The 21,484-nt window shown below is 43.3% G+C and overlaps 1 protein-coding gene and 1 long non-coding RNA gene across 4 annotated transcripts in view; one reads left to right on the top strand and one right to left on the bottom strand.

Moving 5' to 3' along the window:
• The window catches only part of CTNND2 (catenin delta 2), a 487,037-nt gene that overhangs the window by 301,681 nt on the left and 163,872 nt on the right, over nt 1-21,484 (top strand). For all 3 annotated transcript variants that reach the window (XM_088827634.1, XM_088827633.1, XM_088827632.1), the window contains one exon: nt 4,093-4,276. In XM_088827634.1, the coding sequence (XP_088683760.1) occupies nt 4,093-4,276 (184 nt within the window). The remainder of the gene's footprint in view (nt 1-4,092; nt 4,277-21,484) is intronic.
• LOC148774953 (uncharacterized) overlaps nt 10,773-21,484 on the bottom strand; it is a 42,972-nt gene continuing 32,260 nt past the window's right edge. Inside the window, exon 3 of the long non-coding RNA XR_016035223.1 lies at nt 10,773-10,939. This is a non-coding gene — a long non-coding RNA (uncharacterized LOC148774953). The remainder of the gene's footprint in view (nt 10,940-21,484) is intronic.

The raw sequence follows: 21,484 nt of genomic DNA, 5'->3' as shown, positions 1-21,484 counted from the left end.
ACTGTTTGTTCCCTCCAGAGTGTTTCTGATCTCATCTATTGTATTATTCATTGTATATTGACTCTTTTTTATTTCCTCTAAGTCCTTATTAAACCTTTCTTCCATCTTCTCAATCCTTTTCTCCAGGTTATTTATCTGTAACTCCATTTTGCTTTCAAGATTTTGAATCATTTTCACCACCAAAATTCGAAATTCTTTTTCATGTAGATTCCCTATATCTTCCTCTTTTGTTTGTGTTGGTGGGCATTTATCTTGTTCCTTTACTTGCTGGGTATTTCTCTGCTTCTTCATCTTGCTTATAATGCTTTGCTTGGGGTGGCCTTTCCCTCTTCTGGCCGTTTGTGGAGTTCTCTTTATTATGTAGTTTCCTTGCTGTGTGTGGGGTTGGACAGGTGACTTGTCAAGGTTCCCTGGTTATGGAAGCTTGTGTCGGTGTTCTGGTGGGTGGAGCTGGATTTGTTCTCTCTGGAGTGCAATGAAGTGTCCAGTAATGAGTTATGAGATGTCAGTGGGTTTGGAGTGACTTTGGGCAGCCTGTATATTGAAGCTCAGGGCTAGTTTCCTGTGTTACTGGAGAATTTGCGTGGTATGTCTTGCTCTGGAACTTGTTGACCCTTGGGTTTAGCGTAGGTATGGAGACGTTTGATGAGCTCCTATCGATTAATGTTCCCTGGAGTCAGGACTTCTCTGGTGTTCTCAGGATTCGGGCTTAAGCCTCTTGCCTCTGGTTTTTGGTCTTATTCTTGGAGTAGTCTCTAGACGTCTCTATCTGTCATTTCCAAGGTGGTTCCCTCTGTTTTAGCTTCTGTCTGCTGGTCTCTTCAGTGTCTAATTTCCGCCCTGATACTAGGGGGTGGGTGGACACTTTTTAAGGCTCAGTTGTTCAGTCCTGTTCTGGGAAGGGAGGAACGCTGCAGTCGATTATCTCTGGCGTCTGTGGGGAGTGCTCGCAGCGTCTCGGCCACACTGGGTTTGCCCCCGCTCACAGCACGTATGCTGTCCCAGTCTACACTGCACAGGCTCTAGGTTGCTCTGCCGGGAACTGTCCGAGGCCGGCACCGGGTTGAAGGACTTCCCAGGTCTGAGCGGCTCAAGTTCAGGTTCTCAGGTACTCCACAAAGGCGCAGACTTGGTTGGGCCTGCGTTTTGTGCCTTCCCCAGTCCGAGCAGCTCAGGGGACCAGGTGTTTGGCGAGCGCGGTCTCTGCGACTTATCGCCTCCCCAGTCCCCGCCACTCAGTTTTCTGGGTGTACAACCGGCGCACCTTCTCAGGGGGATATCGACCGGCCCGAGCCCAAGAAGTCCTGAATAGCAACAAGCCTGCCTGCAGTTTGTATCAGATGCCTTTCTGGGTTCGCGGTTGCCCGCTCCGGCTGTGGCTGCGCTCCCTGCCTGTCTCGGCGGGGGATCGGGGATGGGCCAACCACAGCCGGCTCGCTCTGCTCAGTCCTTTATTCTGTGAGCGGGGCTGGCCGAGTCATAGGTTAGAGCTTTCCGCCTTTTCGTGGGGAAGCTATCCCACAGTCTGCTTTGCTCTCCCCAGTTCTCTCAAATTGTTCTCGCGGCATTCAAGCCCAGTCCTCTCTCTAAGCAGTTCAGCCGGCTCCTCCCTGCCCAGCCCCCGCTTGCTAATGGTGTATGCAGGCGTCTGAGCTGCTTCTCCGCTGGGAGTTACCGTTTGGCGGGTAATCTGTGGGTTTTTAAAAAATCTTAAAAAAAAAAAAGAGGGTTATGTGGCCCTCTGAGCTTCCAAGGCTCGCCACAGAATCGCCAGTGAGAATGTTTCCTGGTGTTTGGAAACTTCTCTCTTTTTAAAGCCTCCCTTCCCGGGACGGAGCTCCGTCCTTACTTCTTTTGTTTCGCTTTTTATCTTTTATGTTTTTTCCTACCTCCTTTCGAAGACAATGGGCTGCTTTTCTGGGTGCCTGACGTCCTCTGCCAGCATTCAGAAGTTGTTTTGTGGACTTTACTAGCGTTCAAAAGTTCTTTTGATGAATTTGTGGAGGAGAGAGTGGTCTCGCCGTCCTATTCCTCCACCATCTTGTTCCTCCCCGTATTGGTACTTTCAAATCAGGATTTAGTAATGGAAAAATTCAGTGTTTTATGTCTGTATGTGTGTGTTGTATACTTAGAAAAACAGAATAACCTATAATGGAAAATAATCTGAAAAAATGTATATATATGTATATAAATGTGTGTGTGTATATATATCTATGAATCACCTTGCAGTACATCTAAAACTAATGCAACATTGTAAATCAACTATACTTCAATTAAAGAAATATGCAAACCCTTTAATGTGATATTTTTTAAAGTTATCCTCAAACTTGGGGGTAGATAGTAATTTCATTTAAATGTGCTTTTTTAAAACTGGAAAGTATTTATTTTACTAGAAATAAGAATATTGTTGTGAGGCTATGAATATATGAAAGTATTCATCTTGATTATTTTGATCATCCAAAATTCAGTAAAATGTTTCCTAATGGAATGAATTAAAAAGCAGCTTCATATATTATTTAAATCAAAATAAATGCACATGATAATGCTCCTAGAATTTCACATCTGTTCAAGTCAGAATATATTTTGAGCAGTTTCTGTGCATCAATAAGCATTTTTATACAGGATGCTAATGGCAATGCAAACATGCACACCGAAGTATATAGAAAATGGCCAACTAGTAATTTGTTTAGGCTTGGGAACCATAGTATCTTGGTCCCAAAATCTCAGCTTTTCCCTTGTAGAACACAAGCAGCCATTGACAATATGTAAATGAGCAGACAGAGCTGTGTTCCAGTAAAACTTTATTTATAAAAGCAGAAGACAGGATTCACCCTCAAGCCAACCCCCTATGCTAACAATTCATTTGTACATTCAAAGTACCAAAAACATTTTGTTTCTCTTGCATTTACCTAAATAAAATTCCCAGAAAATGTTCTTTTGAAAGACCAGTGGAAAAGTTTGTTTCTAAAGTCACATTTTTGTAGAACTGATTTAAAAGTATGATTTTAGTTATTAATCAGATATCACTGACTTTCAGGTTAGTATTATTAATGCCTTTGGATAGTTCGATATGAGCAAAGCAAGAAACTAATAAAACAAATTCAAGAAATAAGTGAGTTCTCTTTATTAATAACGAGATAGATGAAGCACAATCTCATTTTAAAATCGGTTGAAAAGTTACTAAATAAGTAAACTACAAGTTGTGTTTCTAAATACAGCTATGATATTTTATTCTCAGTATCTGCAGTGATGATGTCTATTTAAATTGGCCTTGGGGAAAATGCAGCCTTTCACAGGAAAAGAGAATATTATTCTTTTTTTTTTCTTTTTTTTTATTTTTATGTGTACAATTTTGAACAACAAAAATAGCAATTATTTTAAAAGCATTTCAAATAATATTATAATGTGTATGTAATTATTAGCCCTTTTCTGAAATTAATTCCAGTTTAAGCTCTCTGTTATTGACACACTCTTCCATTTCTGCTGCTCTCTTTGCTGTTACATAAGGAAGAACAATCTCTAGGTCCTCCATGAGCATTGTTTTAAGAGAAAAGCTAACAGAACCAGTGGCAGCAAATTTTAATTTCTTGTTGAGCCCATGAGCACCAGACCCTATACTGGATCCTTGAAAGGTCCTGCACAATGATGGCTGGTTCTATAGGAAACTAAGTGAATCCAATAGACCACAGGTGCATGTTGAGATCTTGGATAAAACAAAGATGTCTTCCCTGTCTATTTCAGATGTCTTACTAGTCCATTTCAGCTCACTTTCGGAACTTTTTGGTCTTGGTTAGAATTTGGGACTTGGATTCATTGTACTAATTGTGAATGGAAGCAGGGTTGATATCCTCAATTCCACTGGTGCTCTCACCCTAAATTACTGTCCATGATGGGATGAATATAATCATGTTACAGTTCCTCTGCCTACGTGTGAGATTTTCATAGCACTTCTGTAATGGGTTCACACAAATGCTTTAAAGTGAAGGGCACGCTCTACAACACGTGCTTACACTATCTTAGTCTCTCCTGCTTATGCTGTTAACTTGATTAAGGAAAACGGTGACCGTCCAAACCTCTGTGTGTATCTTGCAGGAGTTCTTTGGAATCTCTCATCTTGCGATGCACTCAAAATGCCAATCATCCAGGACACCCTGGCAGTGTTGACCAACGCAGTGATTATCCCACACTCAGGCTGGGAAAACTCACCTCTTCAGGACGATCGGAAGATACAGCTGCATTCCTCACAAGTGCTGCGAAACGCCACTGGATGCCTAAGGTGAGTCCCGTGTCATCGTCACTTCCTCCTGTCTTCAGGTGCTTTTTTTTCTGTGCTGTTTTACTGAGGAGCAGAATGTCCTGGAACATTCTTATGGCAATAGAGTGCAAGAAGCTAGCAAAAGTCATTTCTAACGTGGTACTGAAGAGGTATATTCATCTTCCTCTGCCCTGTACCTACCCCAGCATTTGACTTATTTAACATGTTTTCTTAGATCTTAGGCAAAAAATACATAAATAAATGTTGTCATCACAACCAAATATAGTTTTCTTTGATTGAAAACAAGTGTTGTGACATATCATGCATATACAATAACCAGGCAGACCAACTGGTTGGGAGAGTCTATGACAAATACATAGGGATCACAGTAACTGTCTCTGGTATCTTTTTTACTTTTAAAAATTTTCAATGTGACTGCTAGAGCTTGTAATTCTTAAAAATAGCTCTTTAATAAGGCCTGTGGTGTGAAATGTCTTTTTTAAATAATAAAAGTAGAAAATGTGTTGTAATTATCTCCCAATGTGTTTTTTTAAAACTCATCACCCAGAAATCTCTTGAGATGTTTTACATGTCCCGTTTAGTTTTTGCTCTTAGAAAAAAAATATAATAATTAAGGTATGCTTATTCTAATCTCTAGAAATGGTGTTCCCAAGGATATTGTACATTGTACGAAAGTGAGAAATCTCTGCCAGTTTAACTTAATGGTGGGATAAATGTGGTTTAAGATACCTAGTCAAATAGTCTGTATTTCAAAAGTAAAATGTACAGAGTTGCTTTAGCTGGGCCACCTCAAAGCTGCCACTTCTCTTACAGTTGATCAGTTTCTAGGTGTAAGTACCAGTCTCAACTGAGAAGAAACAAAGTCACTTCAGTGACATTAATGATAAAGTTCTCATGAATATTCATAACAATACTCTTAGCCTCCAGTCTTGAGAAGGGTGTGTGCGTTTGTGTGAATGTGCGTGCATAAAGGGAGCTAAACAGAGCTGGCCTCCATAAATATCAGTGTGCTTTCACGGACAGGAATAGGAAACCCTCCAGCAATTTTGCTTTTCCTCAAGGTCATGAAATAATGATCTTTTGACATGATTTCTCTGGGTAGGCTCCACCATAAGCCAAATTTATAGTTCTCTAAACCCCACTTTTGAGACATCCATTTTATAACCTCTTAAATTCTATGATTCTTCAGAAACCTCCTGCCCTACTAGAAGAAATATAGCTCATCCAAAGCTAAAACTATGGGCATTTCAGACCCTTTCTACCTCACTTTTCTATTTTGGTTATATGCAACTATTACTGGTAGTTTTCCTTTCTTAACATCCTTGACTTGTAAAGAGTGTCATTGTTCCTAATAAGGATCATGGAGGGAAGTGCTTCAGAACCAGCTGCAGACATATAGTTAATAAAGATCAGTTTAGCTCCATCAGTTAATATTCTGTATAAACTATATAGTAATGTAATTATATATTCATGATGTTTGATTTAAGGATGAAGGATACTGATATATGAACATTCAGCTTCATTTGATAAAAGTCAAATGAAGAAACCAGACTAGTGAAGGTTCATGGCTCCCCTCTAGGTCATCTGGCCAAATTCACAAACACGAGGCTTGACCAGTGCTGCTTCTGCTTTCAAGCCAGGACTGCCCACCTCATAGGAAGCAAACAGGAGGACATCTGACTCAGAAAGTTTCCTGTAGCCTAAGTGGCTTTTCTTAGCCACATGAAACCAGGCTTAGGGTTTTTCCCACTTTTCAGTGTTTATCATGTGAGAGACAAAGTAAGGTCTATCAAAATATGGTGACTATTTCACTTCCCTCTTAATTCATTAAGCTCCTTCTGTTGCCAAAACTCAGGCTCTGTTCACTGGTGCCAAATAGAAAGGCAAAGACAGAGTTTGGGGTGGAGTAGAAAGAAATAGCTTTATTGCTTTTCTAGGCAGAGGGGGCCACAATGGTTTAATGCCCTGAGGACTGCCCCACCCTGAAGAGGGATAGTGAGGGGTCTTAAGGAACAGGTCTCGCTCTCAAGGAGCAGGGCATGATCAGCTCATGGACATCCTCTGATTGGTTGGTGGCGAGGTAATCTGGAGTCAGCCCCATCAACCTTCTGGTTCCAACCGGTCTAGGGTCTACGTGCTTGTGGGCAGCATACAGTTAACTTCTCCCACTGGTGGGAGTTTCAATATCTGCAAAGCAGCTCAAAGGACATGGCTCAGAATATAATCTATAGTCCTTGAGGAGGAACTAAAGGTCCTTGACTTTGTTTAATGGCTGAAGTATTATTTTGTCTTGTATTACTGTTTTCCTTTCTTTCTGCATCTTCTTACTTCTCTGATTAAATTTATTCTTTGACTAAAGTTTTTCTACAGACAAAAGGCCAGTGGGAAACAAAGATGAGGGTCTGTTCTGGGAAGGACCCCATAGGGTCCTGCTCCATTACATTTCCCTTCTTATACAAAGAAATAGGAGTTTTTAATCTCTTATTTAAATATGTTTATGAACCATTCTACATTAATGAGCAGATTGGACTAACAGGGGAAGAAAACAGCTCTGGGAAAGGGCTAAAATGAATTTGTCATATAAAGAAAGACTCAGCAGATGAAAAGTTTCAGGAAATTTCTACTATTACCGTTTGCTTAAAACCAGTGTTGGAAAAATACACAAAAAAATTTTTAAATAGTGGTAAAGAAACCAGTTGCCAGTGCAGGAGACAAAAGAGATGCGGGTTCGATCCCTGGGTCAGGAAGATGCCCTGGAGGAGGGCGTGGCAACCCATGCCACGGAGAATCCCATGGGCAGAGGAGCCTGGTGGGCTACAATTCATACAGTTGCAAAGAGTCGGACAGGACTGAAGTGACTTAGTATGTACACATGACAGTCCACAATCATTCTCAAGTCTCACACAGAGCACGTGACGTGACTGAAGTCTCATTTAAGGAGGTCCGTTCCCATGGCTGAGTGCAGAATTAATGCTTTCAGGATTTAGTGCAAAGCATGACTGCATTTTTCCATTTAAAATATCACAAATCAATATCCTAATGATCGCTTCATGTCCTTGATCATCATTTCATCGTGAACTACAGGTAATGCCTTCCCGAGTATCCTTTTTTCACTCTTTAAAAGTCTGCCTGCTCAAAACGACAACTCAGATGGGCCTTACCGTCTGGCTGTGTTACATTTAGTCGCAAGCACATAGGGCTTTATCTCCAGCTGAAGTATTTGTATGAGGCTGGTGTTGCTAACATCCACAGCTCATTTCCTAGTGCCACCGACCCATTTCTTTTTTTTTTTTTAATTTATTTTATTGGAGGCAAATTACCTTACATTAATATATTGGTTGGTTTTGCCATACATTGACATGAATCCGCCCCGGGTGTACATGTGTTCCCTTTCTTGAACCCCCCTCCCACCTCCCTCTTCCCCATATCCTCCCTCCAAGTCATCCCCATGCACCAGCCTATTATTCTATTCCCACTTCAGCATCTTGTCCTGAAGGACAACAATATACAACCCTAATTTTTCCCATCTATCTTTGTGTACAGGGGAATGTTATTAAGGCCGTCAAAGGAGCTGCACTGTGCCTTTGCTTATGAGTATAATTAAACTCAGACCCTCAATTAGTCATTTTAACCCATATAATGGATGAGCGCTTGGTCCCGTGGTGCCGCTAATTCTGGATTGACCTTGAGAAAATCCCATCACAAAGTAATACCAGTGATAATCACACTCTGGCTGGAAAGAGCCTAGGAAATTTATTTTATCTGGTTTACTCTTGAATTAGATGCAGGAAAGAAGAGGAGTTATGATTTTTACCTTACATTCAGCCACTTGCCATTATCAGGCATCTAATAAAAAGAATCTGCCTTTAGAAGTATGTTTAAATCTTGTAGCATGAGCCCTGAATTTATCCCAGTTTTGTGCTGCCACTGAATGGAGTACTCTAGCTCAGGTACTGAAAAGGGAAGGGCGTAGTCCACGTGGATGCTGAGAACAGACGTGACACCACTCACCCCGCCCACCCTCCGTCCTCCCACACTGCTCCTCCAGCACTGCTCCTCCAGCACCTGAGCAGTCCTCCACTCCTGATCAGTGTGTCTATTTTAGCTGCAGATGAATGGTTTTCTCGAGCTCTGATTCAGTGAAGGTGCTCTTTGAACGATGGGAACAGAATCCACAGGAGGCAGAAGGTCCAGGGGGTCTTCGGAGCCCATCCCTGCAGCTCCGTTGGTGATGGGGGCTCCAGCGTCACATGGTTCACCACAGCGCTTCAAACTCACTGCCTCCTGCCTGATCAGAAGGAGGTGGTGGCTTATCTCCTCATTACCTTGCTCAGGCTGTCGTAACAGAGCGCCACAGACAGGGTGGTTTAAACAGCAGGCAGTGATTGTCTCCCAGTCCTGAGGGTTAGGGCTGGTTCCCGGAGGCCTCAGTCCTCAGCTTGTAGGTGGTCACCTTCTGGCCATGTCCTCATTTGCTCTTCCCTCTGTGGGTCTACATCCTGATCTCCTCTTCCTCTAAGGACACCAGTCATACTGGATTAGGGCCCAGGCCAAAGACCTCATATTATCTTAATTACTGCTTCAAAGACCGTTTCTAAATGCAGTAACATTCTGAGGAGCTGGGAGTTAAGATCTAACATCTGAGCTTGGGAGGGACATAATTCAGCGGATAATAAAACTCTTTAATAGTTGGCTTTCACTGTTTGTTCTCACTTTGGGAAATAAGTTTTAATAAAACATTCTTCTAGCAAGGTCATGTTGACCAGTGTGAAGCATATTGTAATTTATTGTATAATAAAACCAAAATCAAGCTTATTTCTTAGTCAGGGGGAAAAAATAAGCTCATGTTAGCTTCTTGTCTCTATTTTCAAGTGGAAGTAATCATACAAATATGCTGCAGGTAGACACTTTTCCTTTTTTCCATTGTCATTAATTTAACTTCAAGAAATTACATAGCAGCATAAGAATCCTAAAAGCCAATTAGTGAATTTGTTCTTGAATTGGGGTTTACCTACTGAACTATGTTTCATTCTTATACTTTGATGAAATCAGTAACTTAACAAAGAGGAATCTTAGAAAATCTATTCATCTTAAATCCTAATTATTGAATGTACATGAAATGACCTTTGATTTGAAATTAGGAGATCTGATTTGAGCTTTAGCTTTGATACATCTTGTCCATTGTCTTGAGGGAAACTAGGCTACATTATCTTGGCGTCAAATTCCGTGTCTGTAAAGGAGTGGTTTGGCCTAGATGTCCTTGATGAAATGGGGGGAAAAAAAAAGTAAAGCATGGCCAGGGTATTTGCTAGCTGACCCCAAGTTGGAATTCCCCCCAAAAAAACCATCCCAAAGGAAGTATCCTCAAGGAAGGCATCACCCTTGAGCACCACAGGCTCTAGAGCCTGGCCTTTGTCTTTACATGGTAAGAAACTTGACCTACAAGCTGCAAGGTCATCAGGAGGAAGTTAGTGCTCAGTTTAGCACCTACTGGGAAGCCCAGATGGCACAGGGGTAAAGAATCCACCTGCCAATGCAGGAGATGCAGGAGACATGGGCTTGATCCCTCAATCGGGACGATCCTCTGGAGTGGGAAATGACAACCTGCTCCAGTAATCTTCCCTGGAAAATTCCATGGACAGAGGGGTCTGGACAGTTCCATGAATAGAGGAGCCTGGTGGTCTGTAGTCCGTGGGGTGACTGAGCTGTGACTGAGCATTCTCCGCATGTTGTCGTCATTGTGTAGTCGCCCAGTCGTGTCCGACCCTTTGCGATCCCATGGACTGCAGCTCACCAGGCCTCCCTGTCCCTCACCATCTCCTGAAGTCTGCCCAAGTCCATGTCCATCACATCGGTGATGCCATCTCATCCTCTGCTGCCCTCTTCTCCTTCTGCCCTCAATCCTTCCCAGTATCAGGGACTTTTCCAGTGAGTCAGCCCATCATGTACTGTGCTTCTTTAATTTGCATACTGTTAATGCAGTTGTCCCAATAGTCTGAGGTGGGAATTCCTACCCTATTTTACAAACTCAGAAACTGATACCCCTAAGGGCAAGATTAAGTTACCCCAAGTCACACAACTTGTAAGAGACTGAACAGTGATGTTAAGCCCCAGGATGCAGAATGCTGCAGTTGGGTTCTTCCCGCTTCACCATATTTCATAAGCCAGAGATGACAAAGAGCTGAAGAACACATGTATTTGTTTACACAGAGGAGATGATGCTGACTCAGCTGGGATCCCGTAAAAAGCGTACATCGGCATGGAGATGACGGTGACACATTAGAATCCACGCGAAATATTTAATTATGGGCAACACCCAAGAAAAAAAGTGGGCAGGGACCAGAGGAGCTTGGAGCCGTTAAACCATGATGCAGGTCTGACCCCAAGGGAAGGAACGAAGGAGGGGAGAGAGGAAGGAAGGATAGGAGGCAGGGAAGAAGAAGGGAAGGGAAAGAGGGAGCAAGGAAGGAGAGAAGGGAGGGTGGAAGAAGGGGAGGAAGGGAGGGAGCGTGACTGAAATGTCTTAGACTCTAAGGGGCCACTGGAGAGTTCTGAGCCCAAGCCATCCTTCCAAGGAGTCCCACATTTCCCAGGAATGGGCTTGCCTTGTCGCGACTGCCAAGCTCAGCTGCTGACTGGGATCATCCGTGGGAGGTGAGGTCTCTGCAGGAAGGCAAACAGAGTGACAGATTTCAGGGCACAGCAGCTGGACAGCTGGCATCGATCAGTGATGCTCTTGTATTAAGAAATCTGCGTGGGTGCATTTTCAGGGATATTCCATAAGCTGAGTGAACTCCAGGAGTTGGTGATGGACAGGGAGGCCTGGCGTGCTGTGATTCATGGGGTCGCAAAGAGTCGGACACGACTGAGCGACTGAACTGGACTGAACTGAATCCTTTCCCAGTGCTTTTGTTCATTCTAGTCTAGCCACTCAAAAGCCACACTTGGATTAGGAGGTCGCTTGGTGGTATAGAATCCAAACAAGAGGAGTTAGACATATTGAATGCAAGTTTTATTCTCTCAACATCTATTCTTTTTACAGTGTGATAAGCCCTCTGGTAGGCTTCCCTGGTGGCTCAGTGGTAAATAATACACTGGCCAATGCAGATGTGGGTTCAATCCCTGGGTTGGGAAGGTCCCCTGGAAAAGGAAATGGCAACCCACTCCAGTATTCTTGTTTGGGAAATCCCATGCACAGAGGAGCCTGGTGGGCTACAGTCCACTGGGTGAGTCAGACACAACTTAACGAGTAAACAACAAGCCCTCTGGTAGGCATGAGGCATGAGAGCAGGGGCTAGACAGTCTATGGAGTTAGCCATTGAAAGCAATGGACAGTATCATTAAAACAGCCTGATGCCTTTGAGTCCCATTAGGCTACCATAAAACTGGATGAATTGCAGTGTGCTTTTCCTAAATCATGCTTTGGAAAGCCATATCTTTTTTTTTTTTCAATATTTTCATGGCTGAACAAGCTTTTTGCCTTCAGTTGGTTTATTGTTATATCTTGTGGCCCTGAAGCTTTCTCTCTCTTCAGGATTTTGCATTTCTTTTATCTTTTCTATTAGGAAAAGTATGAAAAAAAATTGAGTTTTCATTTCTTTTTGAAGACCTTTCTGTGCCCCAAGAAAACTAACTATAATTTCACTGGGTTCTTCCTGGCATTTATGTTCCATGAAATAGCATAGATCATTTCTCCCAAAACATTATTTTATTTCCCTAAGCTAGAGAAAGTGAGAGTTTGAATTCACCTTAAGTGTAAATGATTAATATAAAATACCCCATCATGCTTTTCCTTCTTAAAGTTTTCATTACTTATTTCTGAAAATTCTGATCCACTTAATTTTAAAAATATGCAGGCATTGTGTTTTGTACCATTTATTAAATAAAAATTTAAAAAAATGCAGGAGCTAGCTAAAATTTGTATTTAATTACTTATTCTATAATTTGGTTGCAAATTTGGACTTCTTTTAAAAGAACAGGCAAATATTAAATTTTATCTTTTCTGTATGAGTAGTCATACTTCCTGTTAGAGTCTGACCAGTCAAATCTTCCATTAGTATGAACAGATTACTTCCTTTGAGAAAAGATTAAATGAAGAAGTTTATTTTCATTTAATTGGTAGACAATGGTGCTTCATATTTATTGACATAAACCATTGGGTTATAAAGGATAAGTAAAAAGCTGGTTCCTTCTTAGAATCTTTTGTAATTTCTTGATATTAAGAATATAATTTTTCCTTCTTCTACCTCCCAAATTATATTACATTACATCAGAAGTAGCTTCCCTGGAGGAAAAACAAAGAAGTCTATTAATCATAAATTGAAGAAGAAAGAGCTTGGCAGTTTTACTTCTTGCTTACATATTAAGCCTCTCCAATATTTTAATACATGTATTTTCATATCATTTCTCCTTTCCCTTTTCAAAATGATGTTTATTTTGAAATAGAGCCAGCGTTTACCAGAGTTGGTACAAAACAGCCCAGAGGATGAGTACAGTTCACAGAACAGGTGGAGGCTAGCCCATGTTCAGCAACACTGGGGACGATCCCCAGCTTGTGGTTATGCTTGCCCTTGGAGGAAAGAGAAACATAAGCAAAGAGAGCCATGAATAACATTTTCCAAAGAACTAAACAGACATTTCTCCAAAGAAGACATACAGATGGCTAACAAACACATGAAAAAATGCTCAACATCCCTCATCATCAGAGAAATGCAAATCAAAACCACAATGAGATACCATTTCACACCAGTCAGAATGGCTGCTATCCAAAAGTCTACATGCAATAAATGCTGGAGAGGGTGTGGAGGGAAGGGAACCCTCTTACACTGTTGGTGGGAATGCAAACTAGTACAGCCACTATGGAGAACAGTGTGGAGATTCCTCAAAAAATTGGAAATAGAACTGCCATATGATCCAGCAATCGCACTCCTGGGCATACACACCGAGGAAACCAGAATTGAAAGAGACACGTGTACTCCAATGTTCATTGCAGCACTGTTTATAATAGCCAGGACATGGAAGCAACCTAGATGTCCATCTGCAGACGAATGGATAAGAAAGCTTTGGTACATATACACAATGGAGTATTATTCAGCCATTAAAAAGAATACATTTGAATCAGTTCTAATGAGGTGGATGAAACTGGAGCCTATTATACAGAGTGAAGTAAGCCAGAAAGAAAAACACCAATACAGTATACTAACACATATATATGGAATTTAGAAAGATGCAAATGATAACCCTGTATACGAGACAGCAAAAGAGACACAGATGTATAGAACAGTCTTTGGGACTCTATGGGAGAGGGTGAGGGTGGGATGATTTGGGAGAATGGCATTGAAACACGTATGTTGTCATATGTGAAACAAATCACTAGTTCAGGGTCAATGCATGTTATAGGATGCTCGGGGCTGGCATGCGGGGATGATCCAGAGGGAGGATAAAGGGAGGAGGGAGGTGGGAGGGGGGTTCAGGAGGGGGAACTTATGTAAACCCGGGGCAAATTCATGTCAATGTATGGCAAAACCAACCAATATAATATTGTAAAATAATTTGCCTCCAATAAAAAAATAATTACCCCCCAAAAAAATAAATAAAGTTAAATATTGAAAACAAAACAAAAAAATAATAACATTTTCCAAAGACACCAGTTCAGAGCACACCTTCCTAGCCACCATCTTACAAATTCAGAGTGAAGAGCTGGGTGTCCAATTCTGCCCTGCCCAGGCCGTCTCTCAAGTCTTCTGGTCTCCTCTTCCTCTTCCTTGAGTCCACATGTTCCTTAATTAACAAAGAATGTTTCGAACAAATTTCATTTCTTCCTTAGGTGACCAAGAACATTTGAAGTGGAGGAGAAACGTTCTCACGGGCCCCCCTTTCCTGGGTTAGTGATTTCCTCCTGCAGACATCCATAACTGTATGCTACAGGGCGTTTGACAGACAGCTGTGGGGCAGGCTGCGTGGGATGGCTGGATCCCTGGGTTCCTCTCCATCACCCTTGGAGCTGTGTTAGGCAGGAATGAGAAATGGAGTCCCAGAACTCAGAGAGCTATGGCCTCTTGGGGATCACAGGAAGCAGAGATGCAGGTGGGGAGAACACAAACAGTTATCACTTGTGGGACCTGCATCGTGGACCTCCAGATTGTCTCTCTGTGATGGGATCTTTGTCATCCTGTAGAAGGTTGCTCATTCCAGACCCTGAGAACAGGGGAAGCTACTGAAAGTAAATACAATTCTTTTCAATTCTTATTAGAAAATTCTTATTCTGAGCTGGCAGAAGCTTCTGAAAGTACCCACTAAACTGAGGAAAGTCAAAAAGAGGGCACCTTTGTCTAGCTTGCATGGTTGGTCTACCTTTTCTTGCCTCCAAAAGGTTTAAGCCAAAAAAGTAATAGTTGGTAGTAACACACTAATGGGTTGACAGCTGTCAACACGGGTCCTTCAGGACACTGTGCTTTTCCTGCTATAAATCTGTGTCATAAGTTCACTTTCAGTTTTTCAGTCTGCTGAGTGAAAGGACGAACATGCCCGGACTTCAGACTAAGCCTGTGTCCTTTGTTATTACCCCACAGAGATTCAAATGCATCATCATTCCCTATTAACAGGCCCTCAAGTAGCAAGGAGATGCTGTGCCGTGGACACGCTGACTGGGGCTAATGAATCCCAACAACTAATTACATTTCTCTTAAAGTAACTTATCACCAGAAAGTAGCTGTGTTAGCACAAAGATGTTATGTGAGAATGGTAATCCCTAGGAAGAGGCCACCTAATTAATCATCCCCCATAATTCTCCATAATAGCCCTGTCTGGACTTTCGTGTCCAGATGACTGTTCTTCCCAGGGTTGCATTTGGCCTGACCTTATTTTGGACCAACAATGTAATTGGTAATTGCAGGCTAATTTATATAAACAAATGAGGGCCCTGCCAAATAAAAGCATTGTCATTGCAGTTGGTACTCAAGGCTCTAAGAGCTCTCTATTTTGCACAAGTTTAGGTCAAGTGGTTGCAGCCAATGACGCTTACTGCAAAAAATAATTATTTCAGAGAAGCAAAAGCACCATGCCCTTGTGAAGCCTGCCAGGAAGCATGGCTTGTGACCTGTTGTATGGAGTGAGTCCTCCTTCTCTTGTTTTAGATGAAGCTGGTTTCAGGTGTTTACTTAGAAGCTCATCAGGACTTGAAGGGCTGTTTTTCCTTAGCACGTATGAAGGAAGTGCTGATAAGTTTCTTCCTAGAACATAAAGGAACTTCACTTATTTCTTCTCTGCAGGCAGCACTGTCATCCTGCCTAGAAAACCTGATTAAATGTCATTTGTCCTTGACCCCTGTCACTTTTAAGCAGCTGAAATAGATGAAGTGGCTGGTGCTTCCCAAATCAGAAGGAGCCAAGTGTCCACAGCCAGAGCCTGTGGGAATAGAAACTCACAAAGGAAATCAAGCTGGGGTTTATTAGGATTGTACAGGGCTCCTTCCTATTTGAAGACAGGTGATTGAGACAGATTATCCTTCTGTTTCCTCTCAAGCACTCAGCCAGGATCCCCTGCAAGCTTAGATAGAGACCCCTGGAAGACAAATGTCTGAGTATCCCTCTGCGGAGGCTAGCAGGGGACCGCAGCTCAGAAGGGCAAAGCTGTGAGCCCAAAGCACCCAAGTAGCCACTGAGGCAATAATACCATTGGAGAAAGGGAGGCCATACCTGTCACCTCTCAGGTCCTGTAAACTTCTTTGTATAGGAACTTTTTATACTCCATAGGCTTTAATTTGGGCTTCCCTGGTGGTTCAGCAATAAACAATCTGCCTGCAATGTGAGAGACCTGGGTCAGATCCCTGGGAAGATCCCCCTGGAGGAGGGCATGGCAACCCACTCCAATATTCTTCCCTGGAGAATCCCATGGACAAAGAAGGCTGGCAGGCTATAGTCCATGGGGTCGCAAACATATGGACATGACTGAGCGACCAAACGCAACAACATAAAATGAACCATTTAGAAGGGAACGGTCCAGTGGCATTTAGTCCATCCACAGTGTAGTGCAGTCACCTGTGTGTGGTTCCAGAACGTTTTCAGGACCCCAGAGAGAAATTCCGGACCGAGTAACTGGATCCATTCTCCCTCCTGGTGGTGCTACTGACCACCAGTCTATGTTCTGTCATTATGGATTTACCTATTCTGAATATTTCATTTAAATGAAGTCTTGGAATATATAGCCTTTTGTGACTGGCTTCTTTCACTCAGCGTAATGTTTTCAAGGTTCATCCATGCTGCACATGGAAGAGTACTTTCTTCTTTGTTATAGTGGACTAATGAATGTTTCTTTGCTTGGATATACTGCGTTCTGTTTATCCATTCATCCACCAGTGGTCACTGGGGCTGTGTCTGCCCTTTGGCTACTGTGACTAATGATGCTATTAACATATCTCTGTATTTGTCTGAGCCTCTGTTTTCATTATTTTAGTAGGCATACGTTTAGGAGCAGAATTGCTGGATCATAAAGCTATGACAAACCTAGACACTGTTAAAAAGCAGAGGTATCACTTTGCTGACAAAGGTCCATCTAGTCAAAAGTTGTGCTTTTTCCAGTAGTCATGTATGGATGTGAGAGTCGGATCATAAAGAAAGCTGAGGACCAAAGAATTAATGCTTTTGAACTGTGGTGTTGGAGAAGACTCTTGAGAGTCCCTTGGACTGCAAGGAGATCCAACCAGTCCATCCTAAAGGAGATCAGTCCTAATTACTCATTGGAAGGACTGATGCTCCAGCTCCAGTACTTGGGCCACCTGATGCCAAGAGCCGATTCTTTGGAAAAGTCCCTGATGCTGGAAACGATTGAGGGCAAGAGGAGAAGGGTGCGACAGAGGATGAGATGGTTAGATAGCATCACCGACTCAATGGGCATGAATCTGAGTAAACTCCAGAAGATAATGAAGGACAGAGGAGCCTGGCATGCTGCAGTCCATGAGGTCTCTAAGAGTTGAACACAACTTAGCTACTAAACAGCAACAGTCTTTCGTGGATAACGTTTTGAGGACTGTCAAACTGTTAACCTACCCATTTCATGTGTCCATTCCATTGTATTTTCTGAGCCAGACTATTCTCTTTCTCTCAAAATAGTTTGCCTCCTCTTTTGTCTATTCATTCCAGAGAGGTTTTCTCTTCAACCGTTGGATTATTAAGGCCATTTATCTTTATATGACTCTGCATGAGTCCTTAGAAGAAATGCACTATGTGAGTATTACTGCTTTCACTTTAAAACTCTGAGGACTGGTAAGAACTCACTGCAGCTTCATGATCAAAGCTGGCCAGACCCTCCGAGTCTCCAGCCCCACCCTGGACCCCTCTGCCCTCCTTATTTTTGCAGTACCAGCCTCTTTTCTGATCTGCACACTGATCTTTTCTACCTCAGGACCTTTGCATGTGACTCCCAGCCCCTGGAAGACTTTATTTTCTCTTCTTTACCTTTAGGCTCAGTATCTGTGCGTGCTAAGTTGCTTCAGTCATGTCTGACCCTGTGCAACCCTATGCATTGTAGCTCTCCGGACTCCTCTGTCCATGGGATTCTCCAGGCAAGAATACTGGAGTTGGTTGCCATGCCCTCCTCCAGAGGATCCCAACCCAGGGGTCAAACCCATGTCTCTTACATCTCCTGCACTGGCAGGCAGGTCCTTTGTCACCAGCGCCACCTGGGAAGCCTCAGTTTGCTGCTACTGCTGCTGCTAAGTCGCTTCAGTCGTGTCTGACTCTGTGCGACCCCATAGACAGCAGCCCATCAGGCTCCCCCATCCCTGGGATTTTCCAGGCAAAAGTACTGGAGTGGGGTACCATCGCCTTCTCCGAAGCCTCAGTTTAAATATCTTCTATTCAGAGACACCTTCCTTAACATCCTCCCTCCCTAATGGCTGGAAAAGACTGATGCTGGGAAAGTTTGGGGGCGGGAGGAGAAGGGGACGACGGAGAATGAGATGGCTGGATGGCATCACCGACTCTGTGGACATGAGTTTGAGTGTACTCAGGGAGTTGGTGATGGACAGGGAGGCCTGGCGTGCTGTGATTCATGGGGTCGCGGAGAGTTGGACACGACTGAGCGACTGAACTGAACTGAACTGAACTGGGCTCTTGATCGGATCTTCTGACAATTTGAAGTGATGTCTTTGCCTGTGTATTTGTGTGTGTCAGGTCAGTTGCTCCAACAGCCTACATTTTTTATCTATATGAGAATCATGTCTTTCATTGTCATAGTTTGTACTGCCCCAGAATGCCCTCTGGCCCTGACAGACCCCTGTAAATAACTTTTAGCTGAATGAGAGAAGGAATGATGATGCTTCGCAGCTGCCTAAAAAGTGTCCGGTACTAACTTTCACCAAAGCAAGGAACCTTTTAACTCTCCTGGCTGCTCATAAAATCTTGCCAGTTGCAGAGATGATGTCCCTTTCTTGATCACCAGTTTCCCCAGGAGATCAGTTGCTTAGTTAGAGCCATCTACCTGCTCGTTCTCCAGTGTGTTTGTGATATTTCTGATAAATAAAACTGCCACATCCATCAGTTTGACCAAATGGCAGAATTTCTTTTCTTCTCTTTAGTTCTGTTTGTCCTTGTATTTCACTCTTACTGCCCCGGGTTCTTAAGATGCTGAATTCATCATCCCACTCATTTATTGGTTTATCAATAAAGTTAGATAACAAATATGGACGCTAAACATCACCTCATTCTCATGAGAACTTTACGTATGATAGGTTATTGTGTATGCTTCCCCCACCACCCCAATTTTAAGTAAGAAGAAAATGCAGCTTATAGAGGTCTAGCAATGTGTCTCAGAGCTCATGGTATAAACTGTGAGCCAGGATTTAAATCTGGACTTTCTGAATCCAAGCAGAATGCTCTGCCATGACATTACTTCCTAGGAATCAGCCAGTTAGCACTCAACCCTGCAGCCAGCCCGTCTTACTTGTAAATAATTAGAAGATTCATAACCATATCTTCATTGCCTCCTTGGCCAAGTGCTAAATCAACAGCGTAAATAACATGGGTGATATCTGGTTTTCCGCACAAACATATATTAAACTTCTAGTATGTGCCCAGGTACCAGAGAAACACACATGAATATGACATGATGCATGAACAGGACATGACGCTGCGGTGAGTAGCCATTCCCTTCTCCAGGGGGTCTTTCAACCCAGGGATCAACCTGGCTTTCCCACATTACAGGCAGGTTCTTCTGGTCACCAGTAGTAGTGTAGAGTTAGTCGCTCAGTCGTGACCCCACGGACTATAGCCCGCCAGGTTCCTCTGTCCGTGGGATTCTCCAGGCAAGAACACTGGAGTGGATTGCCGTTCCCTTCTCCAGAGGATCTTCCTGACCCAGGGATCGAACCTGGGTCTCCTGCACTGCAGGCAGATTCTTTACCATCTGAGCTACAGGGATTCTGAGCCACCTGGGAAGCCCCCATAAGACATCATACTCATGGCTAAAAGGATAGAAAGGCTTCTGAGCTATAGTGCATAATGCTTGCACTTAGTGCCATGACAAAAGTGTATGCAGAATTTCTGGAGGGCCTCTGAGTGAAGGAATCACAGATTCCATGTGAAGGACTTCAGGAAGACTGCCAGGGGCCTGCCCTGGGAGGCAGGTGAGGTTTCAGGGGAAGGGGTAGAGGGGACAGACTGGGGTGGGTGGCTGAGGGGGACTAGTCAGGATGTGGTTGGCAGGGAAGGACCCAAGAGGTCCCAGCAATGGGAAGGGCCTTTTGGGAGCCAATTGAGAAGCATTGGGAGGGAGGGACATTTCAAAAAGGTTTCTTGATTTTTGTAGGCCACGGAGACCCCCGGGAGGGTAGGAAGTCACAGACACCGTGTTCCCCGTGCTGTGCCCACTGGAAGGAGGATGGGTGAGGGCAGGGGAGAGGCCAGCTGCGGGGATCGTGGAGCAGGCAGAGGGGCCCGAGGAGCTGTGAGGGCGCTGGCTCTGTGTGCTGAGCCTGGGCCCATACGGACTGTACATGAAGCTTTGACACACTGTCTTTGCGATCGGTGTGATGTTGGGACAGGATATCATTGTTAAGTGTAACGTCCAAACCAAGAGGCTGCTGGCTTCAAATCCAGATCTGACCGGAAACTTGCTAGTTGTATGATCTTGAGCACCCAAGGTGGCCTCTCCCAGCCTGTTTCTCCATCTGTGAACGACGGTGGTGGTGGTCAAGCGGGGCTGGGGCGAGGACGAGGCGAGGAGGGCTGAGCCGTGGCAGGTTGTTGTCGTTCAGTCTCTTAAGTCGTGTCCAGTCTCTGCGACCCCACGGACTGCAGCAGGCCCTTCCCTGTCCTTCGCCATCTCCCAGAGTTGGCTCCAACTCACATGCCAAGTTAGAGCCCTCTTTTATTTAAAATTTTGATATTTGGAGGAATTCCCTGGTGGCCCAGTGGTTTGGACTTAGCGCTTTCACTGCCAAGTTCAGTCCCTGGGCCGGGAAACGAAAATCCCATGAGCTGCGTGGTGAGGCCAAAAAAATTAAAACATTAAAAAGAATAAAACAGGAAATGATCTTGTTAGCACCAGCATTCTAGAACTCCAGTGCCTAAAAGCACCAGAGATCTGACATTAATAACAGACAGGCACAGTTGTCCCATAAGGACTAGTTAATTTTAAAATATAAATAAAATTTTGATATTGTGTTCATCATGGATTTTTTCCACTAATTTTGATGGAGAAATATTGCATTAAAATATTATTTAGTAAAACAATGTAAAAGTGCTTAACACAACTGAACTGTACAGTAAAAAATGTCTAAGGTGATAAATTTTGTTACTTATAGTTTACCAGATTTTAAAAGTGTCTGTTATTTCTGATGATAAGTGAATTTTTTTGGTACCCCCCCGCCACCAAATTTTGCATTGAATGAAGTCCTAACGCATCTCACCCTTGCAGTCATGCACAGAAATATTAATAGCTTGGCATAAGACTTGGCCTATAGGAAACTGAACTAATAGGAAACTTGCTTCAACTGATGGCTGCTGACCCTGTATAGTAACCATCATGCAAATGCAGTGAAAGTCTTGGGAGCTACTGGGAATGATCAGGGAAGAGGTGAGGGCTGAATGTTGGGTCTCCATAGGCTCCTAAGTACTTTACAGACTTTCAGTTCAACGCAGTTTGGTTAAGTCACTCAGTCGTGTCCCAACTCTTTGTGACCCCATGGACTGCAGCATGCCAGGCCTCCCT

Source organism: Moschus berezovskii, chromosome 18, assembly GCF_049115385.1.
Source record: "Moschus berezovskii isolate FMDL1 chromosome 18, NW_MosBer_1.0, whole genome shotgun sequence".
In the NCBI taxonomy this organism is placed as follows: Eukaryota; Metazoa; Chordata; class Mammalia; order Artiodactyla; family Moschidae; genus Moschus; species Moschus berezovskii.
The sequence above is the reverse complement of the archived record's forward strand: the minus strand, read 5'-3'. Positions and strand labels throughout refer to the sequence as shown.